General features: G+C 39.5%; 1 protein-coding gene across 2 annotated transcripts in view; it reads left to right on the top strand.

The window, feature by feature from the left end:
- Positions 1-20714, top strand: part of TRPC4AP (transient receptor potential cation channel subfamily C member 4 associated protein) — a 70324-nt gene that overhangs the window by 18153 nt on the left and 31457 nt on the right. For both annotated transcript variants that reach the window (XM_004014517.5, XM_004014516.5), the window contains exons 4-7: positions 6298-6355; positions 8375-8430; positions 14076-14204; positions 19289-19496. In XM_004014517.5, coding sequence (XP_004014566.4) covers positions 6298-6355; positions 8375-8430; positions 14076-14204; positions 19289-19496 — 451 coding nt within the window. The remainder of the gene's footprint in view (positions 1-6297; positions 6356-8374; positions 8431-14075; positions 14205-19288; positions 19497-20714) is intronic.

The raw sequence follows: 20714 nt of genomic DNA, 5'->3' as shown, positions 1-20714 counted from the left end.
CTCTGTATAGTTTTAAAAATTTATCTCTTTCTGTGAATGGAATTGAATATCTTTTCATGTGTTTATAAGTAGTTCCTTTTTTTTCCTATTTGTTTATTAGAAATATTGATTTCTAATTGATTCACCTTCTCTTATTGATTTTTGTCTTAGTTCAGGCTGCTATAGCAAAATCCACAAATTGAGTAGTTTATGAACAACAGATTTATTTCTCAAAGTTTTAGAGGCTGGGAAGTCCAAATTCATGGCACTGGCAGATTTGGTGTCTCGTGAAGATCCTCTTCTGGGTTGCAAACTGCCAGCTTCTCCCTGAGTCCACACATGATGAAGGGGCTGGGGAATCTCTGGAGCCTCTTTCATAAGGTGTGACACCATTCGTGGGCGCTCTCCCCTCACACCTAATCACCCCCAAAGGCCCCGCCTCCTAATGCTGTCACAGTGGGCATTAAGATTTAGTGTGATTTTCAGGAGACACTAATGTGCAGGTTATAGTAACTTGTAAATACTCAGTTTTTAAAGGTCCCTTGTCATAAGTGTTCTATTTTTTTCCCTAGTTTGAAAATTGTATTTTGACTTTGTTTATGATACATTTTAATGTGGAACTCTTTAGGTTTACTTTTTAAGTTGTCAAACTGATCAGTCTTTCCATTCATGGGTTCAGAGTTTTTCTTTGCCCATTGTTGAATTATAAACTATGTCTTTACTTCCATCTAATACGTCAAAGTTTTTATTATGTATGATTAATTTTTGCACCACTTGAAATTTATCTTTATGTAATGAGTGAGGGTACTGGGGTCCTGCTGCTTTTCTCTCAGATAGCTGTCCTTTCCCCTGTTACTGGGAGCATGAGGGAGGCTTTCAGGGTGTTGTGGTTGTGTTGTATCTTGATCTGGGTGTTGATTGTGTTGGAATGAGATGCACTTTGTAAAAACTGGAGCTGTGTGTTTACAATTTATACTGTTTGCTCTATCATGTTTTTCAGTTCAGTTCAGTCACTCAGTCATTTCCAACTCTTGCGACCCCATGGACTGCAGCACGCCAGGCCTCCCTGTCCATCACCAACTCCCAGAGTTTACTCAAACTCATGTCCATTGAGTCAGTGATGCCATCCAACCATTTTATCCTCTGTCGTCCCCTTCTCCACCCACCTTCAATCTTTCCCAGCATCAGGGTCTTTTCAAATGAGTCAGCTCTTCATATCAGGTGGCCAAAGTATTGGAGTTTCAGCTTCAACTTCAGTCCTTCCAATGAATATTCAGGACTGATTTCCGTTAGGATGGACTGGTTCTATCTCCTTACAGTCCCTGAGACTCTCAAGAGTCTTCTCCAACACCACGGTTCAAAAGCATCAGTTCTTCAGTGCTCAGCTTTCTTTATAGTCCAACTCTCACATCCATACATGATTACTGGAAAGACCATAGCCTTGACTAGACAGACCTTTATTGACAAAGTAATATCTCTGCTTTTTAATATACTGTCTAGGTTGGCCATAGCTTTGCTTCCAAGGGGTAAGCGTCTTTTAATTTCATGGCTGCAGTCACCATCTGCAGTGATTTTGGAGCCCCCTAAAATAAAGTCTGCCACTGTTTCCCCATCTATTTGCTATGAAGTGATGGGACCAGATGTCATGATCTTAGTTTTCTGAATGTTGAGCTTTAAGCCAACTTTTCCCTCTCCTCTTTCACTTTCATCAAGAGGCTCTTTAGTTCACTTTCTGCCGTAAGGGTGGTGTCATCTGCATATCTGAGGTTATTGATATTTCTCCTGGCAATGTTGATTCCAGCTTGTGCTTCATTCAGAGCCCAGCATTGCTCATGATGTACTCTGCATGTAAGTTAAGTAAGCAGAGTAACAATATACAGCCTTGATGTACTCCTTTTCTTGTTTGGAACCAGTCTGTTGTTCCATGTCCAATTCTAACTGTTGCTTCCTGACCTGCGTACAGATTTCTCAAGAGGCAGTTCAGGTGGTCTGGTATTCCCATCTCTTTCAGAATTTTCCAGTTTATTGTGATCCACACAGTCAAAGGCTTTGGCATAGTCAATAAAGCAGAAATAGGTGTTTTTCTGGAATGTTTTTCTGGAACTCTGTTGCTTTTTCGATGATCCAGTGGATGTTGGCAATTTGATCTCTGGTTCCTTTGCCTTTTCTAAAACCAGCTTGGACATCTAGAAGTTTACTGTTAACATATTGTTGAAGCCTGGCTTGGAGAATTTTGAGCATTACTTGACTAGTGTGTGAGATGAGTGCAATTGTGTGGTAGTTTGAGCATTCTTTGGCATTGCCTTTGTTTGGGACTGGAATGAAAATTGACCTTTTCCAGTCCTGTGGCCGGCCACTGCTGAGTTTTCTGAATTTGCTGGCATATTGACTTCAGCACTTTCATATCATCATCGTTTAGGATTGAAATAGCTCAACTGGAATTCCATCACCTCCGCTAGGTTCATTCGTAGTGATGCTTCCTAAGGCCCACTTGACTTCAGATTCCAGGATGTCTGGTTCTAGATGAATGATCAAACCATTGTGATTATCTGGGTTGTGAAGCTCTTTTTTGTACAGTTCTTCTGTGTATTCTTGCCACCTCTTCTTAATATCTTCTGCTTCTGTTAGGTCCATACCATTTCTGTCCTTTATTGAGCCCATCTTTGCATGGAATGTTCCCTTGGAATCTCTGGTTTTCTTGAAGAGATCTCTAGTCTTTCCCATTCTATTGTTTTCCTCTTATTTCTTTGCACTGGTCACTGAAGAAGGCTTTCTTATCTCTCCTTGCTATTCTTTGGAACTCTGCATTCAAATGGATGTATCTTTCCTTTTCTCCTTTGTTTTTCGCTTCCCTTCTTTTCACAGCTATTTGTAAGGCCTCCTCAGATAGCCATTTTGCTTTTTTGCCTTTCTTTTTCTGGGGGATGGTCTTGATTCCTGTCTCCTGTACAATGTCATGAACCTCTGTCCATAGTTCATCAGGCACTCTGTCTATCAGATCTAGTCCTTTAAATCTAGTTCTCACTTCCACTGTATAATCATAAGGGATTTGATTTAGGTCATACCTGAATGGTCTAGTGGTTTTCCCTACTTTCTTCAGTTTCAGTCTGATTTTGGCAATAAGGAGTTCATGTCTGAGGCACAGTCATCTCCTGGTCTTGTTTTTGCTGGCTGTATAGAACTTCTCCATCTTTGGCTGCAAAGAATATAATCAGTCTGTTTTCGGTATTGACCATCTGGTGATGTCCATGTGTAGAGTCTCCTCTTGTGTTGTTGGAAGAGAGTGTTTGCTATCATATTATTACTTCAATTTGAAAAAACATTTCAAAAGATGCCATTTCCCCCAAAGCAAAATTTGAGTGTTGAACATTTACATCCATAGCATGAGTCATAGACTGTATTCCTTCGACTGTTGCCCACCATTCCCTCTTTAGCAATCCTAGCGGTCCTGTCGCATTTACTTACTGGCCAGTTTGAAGGGCCTTTACTTCTGAATCGTTCATCAAAGAATTTGCTTAATAGAAACCAGTGTGTTCCTGGGAGGAAAAAGAAGATAGGAGTCTTTAGCCTGGTGTCTTATTTGCAGTGGGAACGAGGCTTTTCTGTTGGAGGTGCACGTCCCATCTTAGGACATCTCCGGACCATTAGTTCTTGATTTTGTGGAGTTTTTCTTCCCTGCTTTGAGTTAGGTTAGCTTCTCCAAGAATCTCAGTCTGTTTACAGATAGAGGCTTTTGCTTGGATTATTTTGTTCTTCACTAACCATTATTTGCGTGCATTTCTTCTTGCTGAATACTCTTGTCATCTTGCTTCTAAAAGTACCTTTCAAAGTTCTGTATTTCTCCCGCTGCCAATCCCCAGGAAGGCTCCAAAGTAATTCCCTTTTCAACATGCTGCCTAATGCTTAGCTGAAGTGAAGTGGTGGCTAGACCATTCCTTGTCAACTTGAACAAACTGCTAATGTAACACTGGAAAGTGTATCCTAGAGTTTGTAAAGTTAGATGCCTGTAGGATCAAGTAGGTATATAGTGAAGCAGGCCCAGAGTAAGATGATCTACATAAATTAAATGACTGCAGGGACTGAGATGAACTGGAGAGTGCATGCCTGCTTTTATGGGGAAATGACTTCCATTTCTGTTGACCTTTGCCCTCAGGGATGTAGGAAATCTAGATTCGTAAGTAGAATCACAGTTTTTTAGTAGATGTGGACCACATGGATTACGTCTGTGGGCCAGGTATAATCCATGCTTGGCATTCAAGGACTTTTAATTTGTTCATTGACATAGTACATCATGTTTTAAATATAATAATGTATGCAGGATGAGCACCTCATACTTTCCTGGGATGACTGAAAGGCAGGGCATCTCTTTGAAAAGCTTTTGTATCGTACATCTCAAAATCTTAAAGATCGCTACGATTTTGCTCTGTTTGTGTTTATGTGAATCTCTTCTGAGGACATAAGTCAAAATGAGATAAAGCTTTGTATACAAAAATTCTTAGTGTGACATTACATATAATAGTTAAAAATATTCATCAGGAGGAAGGTAGTTTTTCTTTTCCATAAGGTCAGTGGTGATATCCTTGATATTCTCTGTTATTTTCTATTCTCTGCTAAATTAGTTTCCATTCTAATCCTTATTGTTTCTTTTCTTTTGCTTGCTTTGGGGTTGGCTTACACCTCTTTTTTCCACTGAATTGAAGTAAAAGATTAGGCTATTGGTTTGAGATAATTCCTTTTTTTTTCGTTTTAAGATAAATTTTTTGCATTTTTACTGAAGTACAGTTGCTATACAATGTTATATAAGTTACAGATGTACAGCATAGTGATTCACAGTTTTTAAAGGTTATGCTCCAGTTTCAGTTATTATAAATATTGGCTATCTTCCCCCTGTTTTATAATACATTCATGTAGCCTGTGTTACACTCAGTATTTGTACTTCCCCCACTTTTATGTTGCCCCTCCCCGCAACTGGTAACTACTGGTTTGTTCTCTGTATCTGTGAGCTTGCTTCTTTTTTTACTATAGTCGCTCTTTTGTTTTATTTTTTAGATTGCACATACAAGTGATACTCATATAGTGTTTGTCTTTCTCTGTTTTATTTCGTTTAGCATAATGTCCTCCAAGTCTGTTCATATTGCTGCAAATGGCAAATTTTTGTTCTTTTTTATAGCTGAGTAGTATTCTTCTGTGTATGAGTGTGTATTCCATGTGTGCTTTAGTAGAACATGTTTTCTGCTCTTGCTGGGCAGAAGTTTATAGCCATCTGTTAGAGCTGACTGGTTTATCGTGTTCACATCTTCTGTTTGGTGATACCTCATTTTCTCTCTATTATTGAGAGTGGAGTATTGTATTGTCCAACTACTGGTTTTGACTTGTCTGTTTCCTTCAGTTCTGTCAGTTTTTGCATCGTGTATTTTGAGACTCTGTTGTTAGATGCATATATGTTTGTTATTGTTCTATCTTTTCCACTGGATTGACCCTTTTGTCCTTATAAACTCTCTTTCAACAAAATGTGTGGTTTTTTTTTTCCAGAATGACCTTTTAACTGCATATTTATTATAAACAGTTTAAACAGTTATGACGTGAAAATGTTAGACACTCAGTTATGTCTGACTCTTTGCAACCTCATGAGCTATATATAGCCCACCAGTCTCCTCTGTCCACGGGACTCTCTAGCCAAGAATACTGGAGTGGGTTGCCATTCCCTTCTCAGGGGATCTTCCTGATCCAGGAGTCGAACCTAGGTCTCCCACATTGCAGGCAGATTCTTTACTGTCTGAGCCACCAGGGAAGCCCTTAAACAGTGATATGTTGTACTAAAGGTATGTAAAATGATAAGTGAATGCATATCCTCTCCAGCCCCCTGTGGAAATCAGTGTTAACAGTTTATGGTGTATCTTTTGTGATTCTTTTTATAAACTTGTGTTTATAAAAGAACATAAATATTCTAAAGCAAGAGTAATCATTGTTATAATGTTCTTCTGCAGCTTTTAAAAAATTGAAGCCATATTGGATCCCAGAGGTTAACTAATCTAACATTCTTTTGAAATGAGAGTTGAGACCATGGTGGGGCCCTGACTTGCCCAAGTTTACATGGAGAATAGGTGGCTGAGCTGTGACTAGAACCCAGGTTTCCTGACTCTTGGTACAGTGCTCATTACCCTGAACTTCACTGCCTTTTCCCTGTGTTGGGAACAAAAGAGTCTTGCAGTACCATGACAGATATTTGGGCCATGAGTTAGCACAGCAAAGATTGTTTTATAAGTTGTGCTTTGAATTTTGAAGATTTTTACCCTTTTTTTTTTTTTTTTTTAATAGCTCCTTGTAGAAATTCTTATGAGGCCTACAATTTCTATTCGGGGACAGAAGCTGAAAAGTAAGTATACTCAGCAGCTACTGGTGCTCATTTCCTAACCTGCTATTGTGGTGATTCCCAGGAGTGTCTCTTCTTTCCCTTCACACTGAGGACATGCCTTACATCCAGCTGTAGAACATTCTCTGCCTAACTGCTCTCCTTATTGTATACTCGGTAGAAAATACAAATCTGGTGCTTTAAATCAAAAAGTATGAAAACTACTGGACTAAAAGAATTGCATCTTTGTAATTTCTAATAGTCTTTGGGTTCAGCTGTTATGTTTTCTTTGCAAATTCTTATTTCTCATATCATTAATTGAGAGAGTAAGGGAAAAATTGGCAAGATCATTTATTTTTTTAAATTATTGTCTTGTTTTTGTTGTTGTGAGGTTATTCGTGCTCTTTGTAAAAAGTTCCGTTACTACCAGAATGTGTATGGTGAAAAGTCAGAGTGTTAAGATAGCACATAATTTCTTGAATTGGGCGGTGGGTATATGGGTATTGTCCTATTATTAGTCTTTATAACTTACACATGTTGCAAATACTATTTTTAGGTAGTCCTTTTATAATTTTTTAAAAAATTGTAAGTACACTTACTTTGACATTTCAAGCCAGGGATCAGTTAACATATGATGAATGTTTACTACAAACGTCAGTTGGTTTTTTTTTTTTTAATGAAAAATTTTTCTTCTAAACAAAATCAACATGACATAGTGTGTAAGGAAGGCCTTGTTTATATGTGCAGGAGCGGTTAAGAGGGTTTATATTCATCTTTGATGTTGTACCTTTGTATCCTGTCTAAATTGGTTCTTCACGTCCTTGGTCCTCGTAGCAAGTAGCATCGCATAATTAGCTGTTGGTGTGCTTATTTATTCTCTCTTCCCCTCTAAATTTATAAGTTCTATGAGGCTTTGTCTCTCCCCCCCCCCCCCCCCCCCCCCACCCCCCCCCCCGCTAACCTCCGTATATTCTGTATCTGCTCTAGAGTGGATGCTGAATAAATATTTGATGAATGAGTGAATTCCAATTCCCTTTGAAAATGAAGGTCTAGAAGTACTGAAATACACTGATTTGGTGTTCCAGCCTGCTCTGAAGTCATGAAATAAACCAAAAAGCCCCCTTAGGTTGAAAAGCAGTGATGAGGGACATAGGACATCTCCACTGTCTCAAGATTATGTCAGTTAGACCTCTGGTCACTCTAGCTTGGCAGGGCTGCCCACTGGAATTGTGAAGAGAAGCCTAACATTTTAGAGTTTGTGGCAGCATGGGAATGAATGTAAACAGTTTTTAAAAATAAAAAATGATGCCAAACAAAACACTTTATCCATGGTTCATACTCAGCTTTATTATCTCCTGCTTTTGAGGTCATGAAAATTTATTTTCCATTTTGTCATACTCTTCTGTTCCTGCTCACAGAGAAGTAACTAGTTCTTTATTAGAGTCAGTAGGTTAGGGATTAAAAGCCTTTTATTTAGCGCAAACAATAAAACAGAACACTTTGAGTCTGGAGTAAAAATGACTTCCTTGTTTGCTGCTAATAGAATTTTCAATGGAGATTTATAACAACAATCATGGTGCTGATACTTTAGTTTTATTGGATTCTTAACAATTCTGTTTTTGGAAATGTGTTTTAGGGAACCAGTTCAACACAAGCATAAAATTAAGGCTGTATATTCCGTTTATTTCTAGCCTATTTAAATAGCAAAAGTAAAAAAAAAAAAAGCTGGATATGATTTTAAGCAAGTTACAAAGGGAACATGGCTTATTAAGTGATAACACCACCACAACAGGTTGAAATTATGAAGACTGTGGAGCCTGATAAGCATAATAGTATATCAGACCAAAAAGCTATATACACATTGGTTAATAGGTTCTGATAGGCATCCTGAAACTTGGGTGAATAAGGACTGGAAGGAGGTATGCTGAAAGGAAAATAATCATTTTGGGATTATGAGGAACAGTTCTTATGTTCAAAAATTTGATTCTGTTGTACTGTCTTTCCAATGAGAAAAATAACCACTTGTTCCCCTTTCACTTTCAGTAAGTGATGAAATGTCCAAGGACTGTTTGAGCATCTTGTATAATACCTGTGTCTGTGTAAGTACCCCTGCCACTGGGACCTCATTTATCTCCCTACCAGATCTGCAGTGCTTGAGGAAGGAAGATTTGAATGGGGGTGGTAGACATGACAGCTATCTTCACACATTGGAGAGTTGGACTTATGGACTTAAGTGTGCCGGAGAACCAGAACCAACAGGTAGAAATTGTGGGGTGGCAAAATTTCATAGTAATTGTTAAGAACCATGGCTGATTCAACAGCTACTGAACTCTAGCCCTGGAGGAGTCCAAGCAGAGACTGAACAAATACTTGTTAAATGGATGCAAGCATTGGAAGAGTGTCTGTGACCTTTTAGGATTTCTTTCAACTCTACTGTGCCTACTCCTTCATTTTTATTGTTAGAAAACAGAATAAGAACCAGAAGGCCCACCTTTTGTTGAGCAGGACGCTCATCTAGGTTGATCACTGAGTGAGAAAGAATGGTAAATAGAAGAAGCAGTTTGGTAGAGAGAGCATAGCACTTAGTGCTAGAAGTTGACTTGGGGTTCTGGCTCTTGTCTTCTTGCTTATTCATTCTCCCTGTGTTTCAGTTTCATTTCTTAGTAGAGTGTGGTTAGTAATCATACTAATAACACCATAGGGTTATTGTGAGGATTAAGTGAGATGACAGATGTGAAAGCACTTTGTAAAGCAATATACAGTGTTAATTTTTGTAAGATAGGAATCCAGGAATTGGGCTGAACATAAAATCATCTGTACCATGAATTGGGGTACAAATTTGGGTTTGAGCGTCTTAGCGACCACCAACACAAATAGGGAAATATGTTTCAATGCTTAACACAGTTAAGCATCTATTAGAACAGTGCTCTGCAATAGAAATATAACACTAAACACTCAGGTTCTTTTTATTTTACCTTTAGGAATAACGTGTTTATTAGTTCAGGATTGATATCCTAAGGTAAAAATCAGCATCCACAAAGATCTTGACAACATACATGATAGACCATTTGAATAAAAATAATTAAAAAGGGGTAAGCTTTGGATATAACTATAAACATACAGGAAATAAAAACTAAGGTCCTGAGCAAGGCAGGTATGTCTTCAGTTCAGTTCAGCTCAGTCACTCAGTCGTGTCTGACTCTTTGCGACCCCATGAATTGCAGCACACCAGGCCTCCCTGTCCATCACCAACTCCCGGAGTTCACCCAAACCCACGTCCATCGAGTTGGTGATGCCATCCAGCCATCTCATCCTCTGTCGTCCCCTTCTCCTCCTGCCCCCAGTCCCTCCCAGCATCAGAGTCTTTTCCAGTGAGTCAACTCTTCACATGAGGTGGCCAAAGTACTAGAGCTTCAGCTTTAGCATCATTCCTTCCAAAGAACACTCAGGGCTGATCTCCTTCAGAATGGACTGGTTGGATCTCCTTGCAGTCCAAGGGACTCTCAAGAGTCTTCTCCAGCACCACAGTTCAAAAGCATCAATTCTTCGGCGCTCAGCTTTCTTCACAGTCCAACTCTCACATCCATACATGACCACTGGAAAAACCATAGCCATGACTAGACGGACCTTAGCTGGCAAAGTAATGTCTCTGCTTTTGAATATGCTGTCTAGGTTGGTCATAACTTTCCTTCCAAGGAGTAAGCGTCTTTTAATTTCATGGCTGCAGTCACCATCTGCAGTGATTTTGGAGCCCAGAAAAATAAAGTCTGACAATGTTTCCACTGTTTCCCCATCTATTTGCCATGAAGTGATGGGACCAGTTGCCATGATCTTCATTTTCTGAATGTTGAGCTTTAAGCCAACTTTTTCACTCTCCTCTTTCACTTTCATCAAGAGGCTCTTTAGTTCCTCTTCACTTTCTGCCATAAGGGTGGTGTCATCTGCATATCTGAGGTTATTGATATTTCTCCTGGCAATCTAGATTCCAGCATACAAATGAAAAATAGTTTAAGGGCCTAAACTGTCAGTAAGTTCAGAGTTCAGAAGGATTCATCAAAGACTACTGTCACCAAAAAAGGCTAAAACGAGCTTAGTCTACTGATCTGTCGAAATAAAATATTTAAAAGGAGTTGCACCCCTGTGTGTGACTCAGCAGTGGTGCCCTGCCTCCATGGCTGTGCAGCTTTCCTCTGGGGGGACTCCTTGCCAGAAATTTCCTTCTTCCTGTTCCCTCAGGCCATCTCTCTGTGGTAGGTCACGGTCCTGGGGTCCTGGCCCCGGGACTGCTCTCCAGTCCCCACTCTCCAGCTCCCAGCCACCGTGCCCACCGGTGGACCCACATCCCAGTCCAGGCTTCAGGTGCATCTTAAAGACCATAGGTCTTTGGAAAAGTGATGGAGAAGGAGTACTGTCAGGCCGAAAAAGCACAAAACAGATTAAAGTTCCTTTGGGGACAAAGTTTTATAGAGTGAAACCTGTGTCATGGAAGAAGAAAGTATAACTTATGGAAGAAACTGAGACATTCTGTGACATTTTTCTCATTTGTCCAACAGTGCTCATTCATCCCTTCCAACACAGCAGGCCATCTTTTTATAGAAAAGTTAAAATAATAGTATAGTTCAGTGGTACATATCCTTTACTATTTACCTGGTTACATTTTAGGAACAATAAATTCATCAAAACTCTGAGCTGAATTAGAGTGGTTTTTGTTTTTGTTTTTCTACCCAAGTAACTCTAGAAATGTGGATCAAACTAGTTCACTTTTTCATAGGGAAAATGTGCATTGTGGCTTATGATTAGCCACTTTAATTGCCTGTTACATATACATTAGCTTGAACTTAGATATTCACTGTTAGTTATTGTTAGCAGCATTTGTCCTTTTGTGAAACCAGTATCAGAAAACTTACACTCTTTAAGACATGCTTTATAAAATGTATAAATTCTTCAAAAATATTTGAAAAGGAGTGTTACTGCATGCAGATAGTCATAATTTTGAGTTTACCTCTGTAGACTGAAAGCAAACTGTTTCATTTATTTTTTTAAATGCCCTTTGATGTTTCAAAACAAAAAGAAACTCTAATTCCATTGACTGACTTTAAAATCAGCCATAATCCTTAGTCTTCAAAAGCATTTTGCACAGATTGGGCACCTGGATTCTACAAGAAGGCATGTGCTGGTGGTGGTCTCCAAGCAGCACACAGCCCTTCCCAACACTCTCTTATTCTGTTTAGAATAATCATATTGATGAGGTCAGAATTCATGGTTCAGTTTCAGAAAAAAAGTATTCATTGTACATTAACCATTTAGAGGTCGTTTAAATAACACATGTAAAAGACGTAGAATTTTAAAACCGTGAAGATTTGGACCTGTTTTTTCTTTTTTTTTTAAAAAAAAAAGGAGTTATGTAATGAACCTGCACCTAATCTGCATTTTTAGTCACTGATTCAGTTCAGCCCAGTTCAGTCTCTCAGTCGTGTCTGACTCTTTGCGACCCTATGAATTGCAACACGCCAGGCCTCCCTGTCCATCACCAACTCCCGGAGTTAACTCAGACTCACATCCATTGAGTCCGTGATGCCATCCAGCCATCTCATCTTCTGTCATCCCCTTCTCCTCCTGCCCCCAATCCCTCCCAGCATCAGAGTCTTTTCCAATGAGTCAACTCTTCGCATGAGGTGGCCAAAGTACTGGAGGTTCAGCTTCAGCATCATTCCTTCCAAAGAAATCCCAGGGCTGATCTTCTTCAGAATGGACTGGTTGGATCTCCTTGCAGTCCAAGGGACTCTCAAGAGTCTTCTCCAACACCACAGTTCAAACACATCAATTCTTTGGCACTCAGCTTTCTTCACAGTCCCAACTCTCACATCCATACATGACCATTGGAAAAACCATAGCTTTGACAAGACGGACCTTAGTTGGCAAAGTAATGTCTCTGCTTTTCAATATGCTATCTAGGTTGGTCATAACTTTCCTTCCAAGGAGTAAGTGTCTTTTAATTTCAAGGCTGCAGTCACCATCTGCAGTGATTTTGGAGCCCCCCCTAAATAAAGTCTGACACTGTTTCCACTGTTTCCCTATCTATTTCCCATGAAGTGATGGGATCAGATGCCATGATCTTCATTTTCTTAATGTTGAGCTTTAAGCCAACCTTTTCACTCTCCACTTTCACTTTAGGCTATGAATATTTTGTGTTTGCTTCTGTGTACCACATTTTTAAAAGTATAAAAATGTATTATACTGGTCTCTCAAGAATGTTAGAGTATAATATAAAAATACTCCAAAAACAGATGAAATGACCCATCACTCCAGAATACTGCTGCTAAGTCACTTCAGTCGTATCCGACTCTATGCAACCCCATAGACGGCAGCCCATCAGGCTCCCCCGTCCCTGGGATTCTCCAGGCAAGAACACTGGAGTGGGCCGCCATTTCCTTCTCCAATGCATGAAAGTGAAGTCGCTCAGTCATGTCCAACTCTTAGCGACCCCATGGACTGCAGCCTACCAGTCTCCTCCGTCCATGGGATTTTCCAGGCAAGAGTACTGGAGTGGGGTGCCATTGCCTTCTCCGATAAAGGGTTGTTTTAAATGTCCTCATAGCCAGTTTTTTTGAAAGTAAGAAAAGAAGTGGGAGGAAATAGTTGAAGTTAATTTTAACAGTGTATTTTATTTAATACTGAGTATGTCAAGAATACTATTCCAACATGTAATCAACATGAGTAATTATTAGTGAGATAACATGTAATCAGTATAAGTAATTATTCATGATACATTCTTTTTTTGTTTTAAACTTTGAAAATCCAGTGTAGTTGTTACTCTCACAGCACATCTCAGTTCAGACTAGCCACACTTCAAGTCCTCAGTAGTCACATGTAGCTAGTGGCACAGGTAGGCACAGACAGACCCATAAGATAAAAATAAGCTAATTGTTCAGGTAGTGCACAATTACTCTTATAACTAAAGCCAGTAAGAAATTGTTATTTAAAAAAAGATGATGTATGTATGATGTAAGGACTCCATCATTCACAACTTCCATGCTGTTAATAGTCTCATGGGGCAGTCTTACGAGAGTGTTTCTTAATAATGATACCTAATGTTAATGATACTCCAGTAGAACACAGTTCAGTTTTAATAAAGGGCAAGGAAGGGGAAGGAAAGACAGGGAAAGAAGGAAGGAAAAAAAAAGGAACGAGAAAGAAAGTGAAACAAAGGAAAGAGAAGAGAGAAGAAGAAACAGAAACATAAAGAAGATAGGATGATACAGTGCAACCTTGTGCTGAGTTGAGTTACATCCAGGTTAGATGGAAACCTAGGGCTTTTAAAGTTGCAGACACCAGTGCCTCCAAGGATCAGGTAGCAAACAAGAAAGGTTTGCCTGTTTTAGAGTGGGAACTTGTGACTAACCTGGAGTAAGATTGTCCTGTCTAAAGACTTAAATTCAAAATTTAAAAGGTGCTGCTGGCCAAATAAAACTTGGCCTACTATGTGCTGGTTTGTAGCGCTTGATTTAAATACTAGGCAGATACTAGGTTAAGAGCCTATGATGGATATTATTTAAAAACTCCTCTCCAGAAAAAAAATGCATTCATACACAGTGTTTTTTATATAGTTGTAGGAATTTACGGTCTCAGCCACAATTCCTGGTACAGCATGGAATTGCTTTTCCAGTGTCTGGAGGGTGTATTTTGCCCTTCATATTTTATTTTGTGATTTTAACCTGTTCTGTCTTTTCTTCTCCCTTGATAGACGGAAGGGGTTACAAAGCGTTTGGCGGAAAAAAATGACTTTGTGATCTTCCTGTTTACACTGATGACGAGTAAGAAGACATTCTTACAAACAGCAACCCTCATTGAAGATATTTTGGGTGTTAAAAAGGTGAGCTGGGTCCGCTAGCTGGTGCATGACTGGGTGGAGCAGAATGTCTCAGACAGTTGTATTTTTAAACATGAGTAATATACAAGAGCTCTTTCAAAGAAGAATTTTACCATATTCCTTATAAATACTTAAATATATTTATAAGTATATAATATTTACTATAGTATATGCTAACAGAATATTTATATATAAACATATAAATACTTAAAGATATTTTTAAATACTCAAATATATTTAACACACAAAAAAGTTATTTTTGTGTGTTAAATATATTTACTAGGTTACGCTCCTTATAACAGGTCTTAAGTGACTATAAAAATTAAGACAGATTGAAATCAAACTAATCATAAAACTCAGGACAAATTGACATGAATTTAATGTGTCAGCTAATGTTACTGTGCTGAAATAAAATTGTCCCTCTATTATGATGCAGGATCTTTTTCCCATAGCTCTTCTGCTGTGTGCTGTGCAGGGACTCTGTTTTGCTACCACTTCTCTATATTTGAACTGTTGTGAAGCTTTCTTGTGATGTTTGACATTCACTTGTTACATTCACCTGTATTTTTTCTCATTAATCTTCAGCAGTTAATTTTAATTGAGACCAACATAGGAAATAACAAATAGGAGCACTGAAATCCTACTACTTGGTCTTAAGACAGACTTTCAAATGATGCAGAATATGCTTTTTTTTTTAAAGGCAAACTGTAATCGAAAGCACTAAATTAAAAACTTGTTGTCAAGCACTCACAGACCTCCCCAGAACACATCTGTAGACATGTTAGAAAAGCACTGTATTAGATTTTTGGCATAATGCTTGTTAGAACCTGGTTTTCTTCCCCCAGTCTGTGTCAGTTGGCAGATTTCTTTCTTTTACGACTGAGGAGGTGGGAGTTAGCATTGCTCTTAGAGTTGCTATTGCGGTGAAAAGAGCACCGTGTGCATTGTGGAGATCCCTGCTTTCACTTCTGTCATCCTGCTGCACTTTCCCTGGGCTCTGCTTGTCATTGCCCAGGCCAAAGATGCACAAGTGACGCATTGTCTGTAGGAACACACTGGAGATGTGTGCAGGTCCCAGACAGACCCTTTGTGCCCTTTGATGAAAAGGCTTTGTTATTTTTCCAATAATTGTATGTTCCAGTTTGTGAGAAGGGGCTTCCAAGGTGGAAACTCCAAACTCCCTGACAGTCTCAGCATGAGTCTCTGGGATTGCTCCTTCATAACTTGGCCCCCTTGTTCCTTGTGTGCTCTCTCCCCTCTCATACTTTTCTGTGTTGCCAAAAATGGTGATGAGTTCTGCTAGATGTTAGCTGGAAAGAATAGACACCATAAAGAGAATGGGAACACAAGCCACAAACTGGGAAAAGATATTTACAACTCATTCAACTAACAAAAGATGGTATTCAGAATTTATCTTGAGGAATTCCCTGGCACTCCAGTGGTTGAAGACTCTGAGCTTCCACTGCAGGGAGCATGAGTTCAATACCTGGCCAGGGAACAAAGGTCCCACATGCCTCGTGGCATGGCCAGACAAACAACAAAAATGACCAAAAGCAACAATAGAATTTATCATGAATTCTTATACATCACCAGGGAAGAGACAAATGGCCCAGTAGAAAAATGGGCAGTGATAGGAACAAGCATTTTACAGAAGAGAGACAAATGATCCATAAATAGAAGATGCTTAACTGTCACGAGAATATGTATCACTGCAAACACATTACTGCAGACTCCTTTTTGTATCAGTGGAGTAAACCTATTTTGTTTTCTAGTTGAATATGTGCCTTCCCTGTGATCCCCACCTATGGAAGCATTTCCTTGAGGACTGAGGCATTAGTATCGTGGCCTAGGACATCTGTAACCTATGCCCAGGCACGCTTGTGGGGAAGCTCAATTCCAGGACAGTGATTCTTTTATTTATTTATTTTTTGGCTGTGCTAGGTCTTCATTGCTGTGCAGGCTTTCTCTAGTTGCAGCGAGCAGGGGCTCCCCTCTAGTTGGAATGCACAGGCTTCTCATTGCATTGGCGTCTCTCGTTTTTGGAGCATGGGCTCTAGGGTGCACAGGCTTCAGCACGTGGGCTCAGTAGTAGTGCTCGTGGGCACTAGAGCACAGGCTCAGTAGTTGTGGCACAAAGGCTTTTAGTTGCTCCATGGCATGTGGAATCTTCTGGACCAGGGATCAAACCTGTATCCCTCACATTGGCAGGCAGATTCTTAACCACTGGACCACTAGGGAAGTCCCCAGAACAGTGATTCTTAGAAATAAAAACACTAAATTGAAGCCACGAGGGTGTGAAATCAATTCAGTGGATCTACCAGCTAATAGAAAAGATCAAAATGTATTGTGTAAGTTTTTGTTTCATGTTTATACACATATTTATGCGTTCACCTATGTATATTTGCTAGGTTGTGATGGAAATTTTATTTTTTACTCTTGAATATTGTCAGAATGGTTTGGAAGCCACTGCCCCAGAAAAACTTCTGCACCTGTGCATCAAGAAACACATAAGAACATTTATAGCATTATTGATTAAGAGCCTGAAATCAGGTCTCTCTGATCCATCAACAGGAAAATGGATAAATGTCCTCTATTCCCACAATGGGATATTATACAATGAATGTTGCTATAAGCAGCAACATAGCCAAATCATAGAAATTATTGATAGAAGTCAGTCAAAGAAGATGGTCTATAGTATATCATTTTTACAAAGCTCAAAAATAGGCAAACTCAAATTATACAAAACTTTTTTCAATGAAAAAACAATAATAAAATTCAGGATAGTGGTTACCTCTGGTAGAGAGACAGAGAAATGTGATAAAAAAGGCACACATAGCTGTTCACTTTGTTTTACTTTGTAGCATATATTATACCAAGTATTAAATAAAAATTAAAATGTAACCCAAAGAAGTGCACCTGAAGAGTGGGAGGGCCTGGCTTGTAACCCCACACCCTAAGTTAGCCAGGGCTAGAGGAACTGAGGGAGAAGGCAGTGGCACCTCACTGCAGTACTCTTGCTTGGCAAATCCCATGGATGGAGGAGCCTGGTAGTCTGCAGTCTGTGGGGTTGCTAAGAGTTGAGCGAGTTCTCTTTCAGTTTTCACTTTCACGCATTGGAGAAGGAAATGGCAGCCCACTCCAGTGTTCTTGCCTGGAGAATCCCAGAGACGAGGGAGCCTGGTGTGCTTCCGTCTCTGAGGTCGCACAGAGTCGGACACAACTGAAGCGACTTAGCAGCAGCAGCAGCAAAGGAACTGATTAAGCTGAAAGTCCCAGTTTTCAATAATAACAATAGCCAACATTTACTGTTACTGTTGTTACTGAGAAGCAAAGATGGAAGAAGTTGTTCTCAAATACCCCTCCACAGACAACCAGAAGTGGGAGTAGGATTCAGGAGGGCTTCTAGGAATCATCCAGTTGTTCAGTACATACTTACTGAGACCCTCACTACCAGGTTCTATGCACTGCAGCTCTGGAGAGAAGGTAAGACACACCTCACCCTCAAGACCGTGTCAGTTTATTCGGGAAATCAGATGCAAGAATAGAAAACCTCAAGTTCATGTGATACGTGCAGTAATAGAGAAATACCCAGTCCAGTGAAAGTTGAGTGAATGTATGGGATGAGGGGTAGCAGATGTTTTCTGAAGAATGTCAGGCTGCTTCAAGGAGAGAAACTCATGTGATGTATGTGCAACATTTGTGGCTATTACGAAAGAAAGGAAATGCGAATATAACCAGACAACAAAAAGCATTTCATTAAACTCAGCACTCATTCATGATAAAAGCTAGGAGTAGACAGAAAATTCCTTAAGGTGATATTGACTATCTGTTAAAATTTACAGCAGACAGCAAACTGAACCTGAAACGTTGGGAATACTTCTACTACAGGAAAAGGGGAGAAGGTCTACTATCATTTACTCTTGATAATTGGGTACATAAGCAGGTACACAAGGAGACACCTGTGGGAATATTCATTGCAAATTTGTTTAATAGTGAAAAATTGTAGTCCACCTTAACATACACATATTTTAAAAGGAGAAAGATTGAATAAATCATAGGGTAAAACAGTGAGAAATGAATAAACCAGACTTACTTGTATCAATAAAGTTAAATTACGGTGTTGACTGTGAAAAATAGGGTATAATATGTCAACCCCACTGCATGCAGAACAAAACCATATATTTTTGTTCATTGAGGTATAATTATATTAGTTTTGGGTGTACAGCTTAGTGATTCAAATTTTTAAAAAATTATACTCCATTAAGATTTATTTAAAGAATTTATTTGGCTGCATCCGGTCTTAGTTTTGGCGCATGGGATCTTTTGTTGTGGCACATGGACTCTCTAGCTGTGGCATGCAGGCTCAGTAGTTGGCAGCATGCAGACTTAGTGACTCTAGGCATGTGGGATCTTAGTTCCCTGAGCAGGGATCAAACCCTCATCCCCTACATTGCAGGGATTTTTAACCACTTGGACCACTGGGACAGTCCCTAGGTTATACTCCATTTAAAGTTATAAAATACTAGCTGCATTCCCTGTGCTATACGTTATATCTTTATTTTATACATAGTAGGTTGTGAACAATAATGTATTTTTGTGGAAATATTTGTAAGTGTGAACATGTGTAGAAATAAATAGAGTTCAAAGTAATGGTTACCTCTGAGGGGAAAGAAGTGAAGGCAACTGGATAGGGACACACAGGGGCCTTCAGCTATGTTTAAAATATTTTATGTCTTAAAAAGAGAACATCTGTGGCAGTTTCTCATTCATAAAACTTGAATGGTAGACTTTTTTTTTAAGCCAAAATGGGACATATGAGCAAAGGTAAAGAATACAAATAGTGGCGCTCAAAGGGTTTAATCCTCAAACCAAGACTGTGAGGTAGATTAGTTCCGTTTAACAAATGAGAAAACAAAGGCTTAAGTTCCATGACTTACTTAAGGTTGCACAGCTGCTAATTGCGGAGCTGGGATTTGAACCTAAGTGGTCTAGATACCAAGCTCCATTCTTAGGGGAATGCAGCAGAGCGGCACATTCAATCTCAAATGAACTGAGCATGGGAATTGTTCTGTTTGTGTCTTTTGTAGGAAATGATCCGACTAGATGAAGTCCCCAATCTGAGTTCCTTAGTATCCAATTTTGATCAGCAACAGCTTGCTAATTTCTGCCGGATTCTGGCTGTCACCATTTCAGAGATGGATACAGGGAATGATGACAAGCATACGCTTCTTGCCAAAAATGCTCAGCAGAAGAAGAGCTTGAGCTTGGGGCCTTCTGCAGCTGAAATTAACCAAGGTAAACTCTCTAAGTTGTCAGAATTTTGACATTGTAGCATTGTAGCACTGAGATCCCTTCCTAAATCTTCTTTCAGTATTTCTAGAGATTTGAATCACATATGAGGGCTCCTTGGGTCCACTTAGAGTATGTAAAATTTGTGTGTATCTGTTCGTTATTTTGGGGGACCAAGTCCATAGCCATCAGATTTTTTAATAGATCCAGAATTTCAAAAATGTGAAGCACCATTATTTATCAAAATTAAAAGTACATATATCTTTTGTTCTGCTACACCTTTTCTGGGTCTTTATGCTATATGCAAAAAATCTTTGGTCATTACTTTGCTGACAAAGGTCAGTCTAGTCAAAGCTATGGTTTTTCCAGTTCACATGTATGCATGTGAGAGTTAAGTATAAAGAAAGCTGAGCACTGAACAATTGATGCTTTTGAACTGTGGCGTTGGTGAAGACTCTTGAGAGTCTCTTGGACTGCAAGGAGATCCAACCAGTCCATCCTAAAGGAAATCAGTCCTGAATATTCATTGGAAGGACTGATGCTAAAGCTGAAACTCCAGTACTTTGGCCACCTGATGCAAAGAACTGACTCATTGGAACAGGCCCTGATGCTGGGAAAGACTGAAGGCAGGAGAAGGGGATGACAGAGGATGAGATGGTTGGATGGCATCACTGACTGAATGGACATGAGTTTGAGCAAGCTCTGGGAGTTGATGATGGACAGGGAAGCCTGGCATGCCACAGTCCATGGGGTCTCAAAGAGTCGGACATGACTGAGCGACTGAACTGACACTGACTGATGCTATATGCTGTGTGTTTGTGTGTATGTGTCTGTGTATGGGGAAGGTCCCCTGGAGGAGGGCACAGCAGCCCACTCCAATATTCTTGCCTGGAGAATCCCCATGGACAGAGGAGCCTGGTGAGCTACAGTCCGTGGGGATGTGAAGAGTCAGACATGACTGAAGCAACTTAGCAAGTGTGTGTATATATACACACACACACACAAGCAGAGAGAAGGATATATACAGTCATTCATTAGAGAAACTGGAAGTTCGATTCCAGTATCTGCAGCACTGTGATAAAACAAATACTGCAATAGAGTCACACAAACTTTTTGGTTTCCCAGTGCATATAAAGAGTATGTTTACAGTATACTTAGTCTATTAAATGTGTAATAATAGCACTACATCTAAAAAAGAGTACATACTTTAATTAAAAATATTGC

This window comes from Ovis aries, chromosome 13, assembly GCF_016772045.2.
Source record: "Ovis aries strain OAR_USU_Benz2616 breed Rambouillet chromosome 13, ARS-UI_Ramb_v3.0, whole genome shotgun sequence".
In the NCBI taxonomy this organism is placed as follows: domain Eukaryota; kingdom Metazoa; phylum Chordata; class Mammalia; order Artiodactyla; family Bovidae; genus Ovis; species Ovis aries.
The sequence above is the reverse complement of the archived record's forward strand: the minus strand, read 5'-3'. Positions and strand labels throughout refer to the sequence as shown.